Below are 3,564 nucleotides of genomic sequence, written 5' to 3' on the forward strand. Positions count from 1 at the left end.
TATCCATAAATACAACTTTTCAGAGTTTTGATTATAAAAGTAACTACAAGAATGATCCGGCTCACAAGATGTCACTACATTTAGCCCTGGCACTAGGCCCAAAAACTAGATCTAAAACGATGGCACAAAACAGACCGTCAGCTTTGCTGTTTGCTCAATGAATGCATCAAAACAATCCTTTTTTCTCATGAATATTCAAACCAGACCTCTTCAATTTATGAGCGTTCCAAAACAAAGGACAGACTAGAGCAAGCGTTGCAGTCTGACTGATATTCAAACCAGACCTCTTTGATCTACTAGTGTTCCAACAAATGACAGACTAGAGCAAGCATTGCAGACTGACTATTAGATTTTGAATAAACCAATGTGCAAAAGTTGTACATTAGAAAAACTTTCATATTTGAACCTGAGAAATCTTTTAAAATTACACCTATCCAGTACTTTACAAAGTCCCACAGACTCTGTAGAACCTCTTGACTGGTGGCACAATGGGTAGGGAGAGTCAGAGAAGCTGCAGAAAATTGTCATAATGACATCAATCGATGAAGTAAATCATTCACAATTGAATCATCGGAAGCACACACTTGGACAATGTCTTCTCAAGGCAATATTGCCGTCAGCAGTATGTATACATGCGTATGTTTCAAGTAAGTGTTTCAAGTAGTGTCTTAAACATCCAATCAGCAAACTACTCAGAATGTTACCTTTACCTAATCTTTCATGCTTGCAAGGTTTCTGAGCATTCCTGTCAATGGTGGAGTTCCCTTCAACATTATTTCTAGCCGAGATGTATTTGAAGCATGGGCAAACAGGGACAAACCAAAGATGAACAGCTCCTTTAGATACAGCCGAGAGGATAGAAAGCCATGCCATTGGTAAGGTTCCAAATCAAAGAAAGCATCAAAAAATCGTCTGGTTCCATGAAGATCGAGTGACAGCAGCACATCCATGCCAAAACAGAAAAACTCTCTTTGACGCCTCCTTTCAATGGGCCACAAGTCCCTCCAAACTCCAGCAGACAGTTCATCAAGTCCAGCTTCTTCATTCTCAAGTCTCTGAACTATAGCATTTGCCACGATTGGCGCAGCTGCAAGAGTTCTTGCTACCATGTAACCGGTAGATGGATGAACCATGCCTGCAGTGCCTCCAATGCCCACCACTCTCTGTGGGAGAATGGGAAGGGGTCCTCCCATAGGGATAACACACCTCTCATCTTCTTCAATGCTTTTAATGTTGATGTCAAGGTGCTTCAACCGCTTCACCATCCTTTTCTGGATCTCCTCCATCGGAACACCTGGCCTTGCCACCAAGGATGTCTCTTCCAGAAATATCCTGTTTGAAGAGAAGGGCATAGCATACAAGAAAGTTGGAAGCCGTCGATTGCTTTCCTTCAAGACTGGATCACCATGGAGGTGAGAATCACGCCAATCCATGAAAACCATCTTGTCTATGTCAAAAGGATGACTGTCAACCTCTGCAACAATCCCATATGCAATCTGGTAGCCAGGGTTGTAAGGCTTATCGTACTGCACCAGGCATCTTGAGAAACCTGTTGCATCCAGGACAACATGGGCTTTAATCACTAAACCATCACTGCATTGCACTAAAGAATAATCCGCCTCGTGTTTAACATTGGTAACCTTGGACTGGTGAAACTTGACACCATTAGCAATACAACCCTCCATCATCTTGGCTTTAAGGCGCCTCCGATCAACACGGCCGTACGGCCTTTTCAATGACTTCTTTGTGTTGTCATCCAGATAAACCACTGCACTGGCCCAGGTGGTGTCAAGGCAATCTAGAAGGTCCATTGCCTCAAATTCATCTACCCATACACCATAGTTGTTTGGCCAAACACTCTGAGGAGCAGGATCAACACAGCAGACACTGACACCGGCAGCAGAGACTTGTTTGGCAACAGCAAGGCCTGCAGGACCTGACCCCACAACCACTAGATCTACCTTGTTCTGCTTCATCACATCAAACTGTGGAAGATCATACATCAAATTTTCTTTCTTATTCTGCTGAGGAGCAAGCTCAAGCGGAATCATTGCTGCAAGCGCTTCCACTTTTCCACAAGGGAACCGTTGCAATCTGGCCCTGAGAGCTGATTTGAAAAGTGCTGTTTTCTCTTTCAGGCATGGCAATTTGGGAGGGGTTCCAATCCTTTTGCAAGCCACATCTGCCTCATTAGAAAATTTGCTTGGCCGGTAGTGGCTCACAATTCCTTCCATGATGTGGGCAGAGGTATATGACTGTGTGAGGTGAAGACTCAATATCAGTAGTCAATTGACCAAAAAGGGGAGAAATCTCAGCAGCAGATTATGGATCCTGACAGCAGGATGTCGCCTTCTTCATGCTGCAACATTCACAACGTTTACGATACTCAAGAAGAATTCTTCTTAATTGCAGACAGAAACTGCGATTACATATAGCACTCAAAGAGAGTTCTTGACAGATTCTTCATGAAACAATCTTTACATATGTAATCACGCAGTTCATTCGACAGATTTATCACGCTACAACCTTCACAGAAGTAATCATACTGTTGCACAAAAATGTGCTGCTAACTATATCACTCAAGAAGAGTTCTCACAGATCTGATCACTGAGTAGAGTTGTTGACAGAGCCGATCAGCATACGGGGGGAGAAACAGGGTCAAAACAGGCGAGAAACAGAGCAGTTCCAAATAAGGCACGGAAGATATGGGTTGCTATGGCAAACAGGGGATGAGACACGGCCAATTCCAATACTTAAGTGGAATTGTTGACAGAGTTGATCAACAAACAGGGGCGAGAAATAGGGGAGAAACAGAGCAACTCCAAAACAAGGAACAGAAGACAAAGGTTTTTCCCGACAGATTACATGCACAAGTAAGTGCAGGGTTACGCATGATAAACCGTGAGAAAAGAATATAAAGATCAGGAGTGGAGAGAGAAGGGGAGTGTTTACCTGTGACTTTGAGGAGCCTGCAGAGAGAAAAGGACCCAAGAGACAGGGAAAGGCACTAAGAAGTGCTCTCTCTCACCCATTATGATTCCCTCGGGCCTCCAGAGCAGCCATTCGAGGGAATCCCCAACCATCAAGTAAAGCCAGGCGAGAGAAGGGACTTGGACGGAAGTGGGTATATGGTGGATAAGCCCCCCGTCTCGTGTCAAAGAACCGCATCAATTATCACTCCCGGAGACGTGTTCAACGTGTGCCAATCGTATTCCTTCACAAAGCCTCCCTCCCTTATGACCCTCCCTTAGGCTGGTTACACACCAAGTAATGGACGGCCAACCCCCGCCCAGAGTGTGGGCATGCACTTTTTGAAATTGGGCACAAACATGGGCGTCATACTTTTACACACCGAAGGGACACAGTTTATAAAAAAATAAAAAAGAATAAACTTATAAATCTTTTGATTGGTTGCAAATGCAAAAAGTACACCCTTGTCCACCACTTTACAAAGTGGGCAAGGGAGACTCCCCGTCCAAAAGTGGGCGGGGAGTTCACCTGTATAAAAGGTAAACAACAGGTCATGTCCTCTCCAGTGTGTAAAGAACTGCGGACGCCAACCTT

At 44.4% G+C, this 3,564-nt stretch overlaps 1 protein-coding gene across 2 annotated transcripts; it reads right to left on the reverse strand.

Annotated features, from left to right (window-relative positions):
• Positions 1-357: 357 nt before the first annotated feature.
• LYC (lycopene cyclase) lies at positions 358-3,151 on the reverse strand. Of its 2 annotated transcripts, none has more exons than XM_087690005.1 (2): positions 2,953-3,151; positions 358-2,359 (listed from the first exon to the last, which is right to left on the reverse strand). In XM_087690005.1, exon 2 carries the CDS (start codon positions 2,232-2,234, stop codon positions 711-713), a length of 1,524 nt encoding a protein of 507 aa, XP_087546131.1. In that variant the 5' UTR covers positions 2,235-2,359; positions 2,953-3,151; the 3' UTR covers positions 358-710. The 2 variants fall into 2 exon arrangements, with proteins under 2 accessions (XP_087546131.1, XP_087546132.1); XM_087690006.1 differs by lacking the exon at positions 2,953-3,151 and adding an exon at positions 2,597-2,903.
• Between the last annotated feature and the right edge of the window lie 413 nt (positions 3,152-3,564).

Source organism: Lygodium microphyllum, chromosome 12, assembly GCF_053477565.2.
Source record: "Lygodium microphyllum isolate KBCC chromosome 12, Lygodium_microphyllum_v1.1.10, whole genome shotgun sequence".
Classification (NCBI taxonomy): Eukaryota; Viridiplantae; Streptophyta; class Polypodiopsida; order Schizaeales; family Lygodiaceae; genus Lygodium; species Lygodium microphyllum.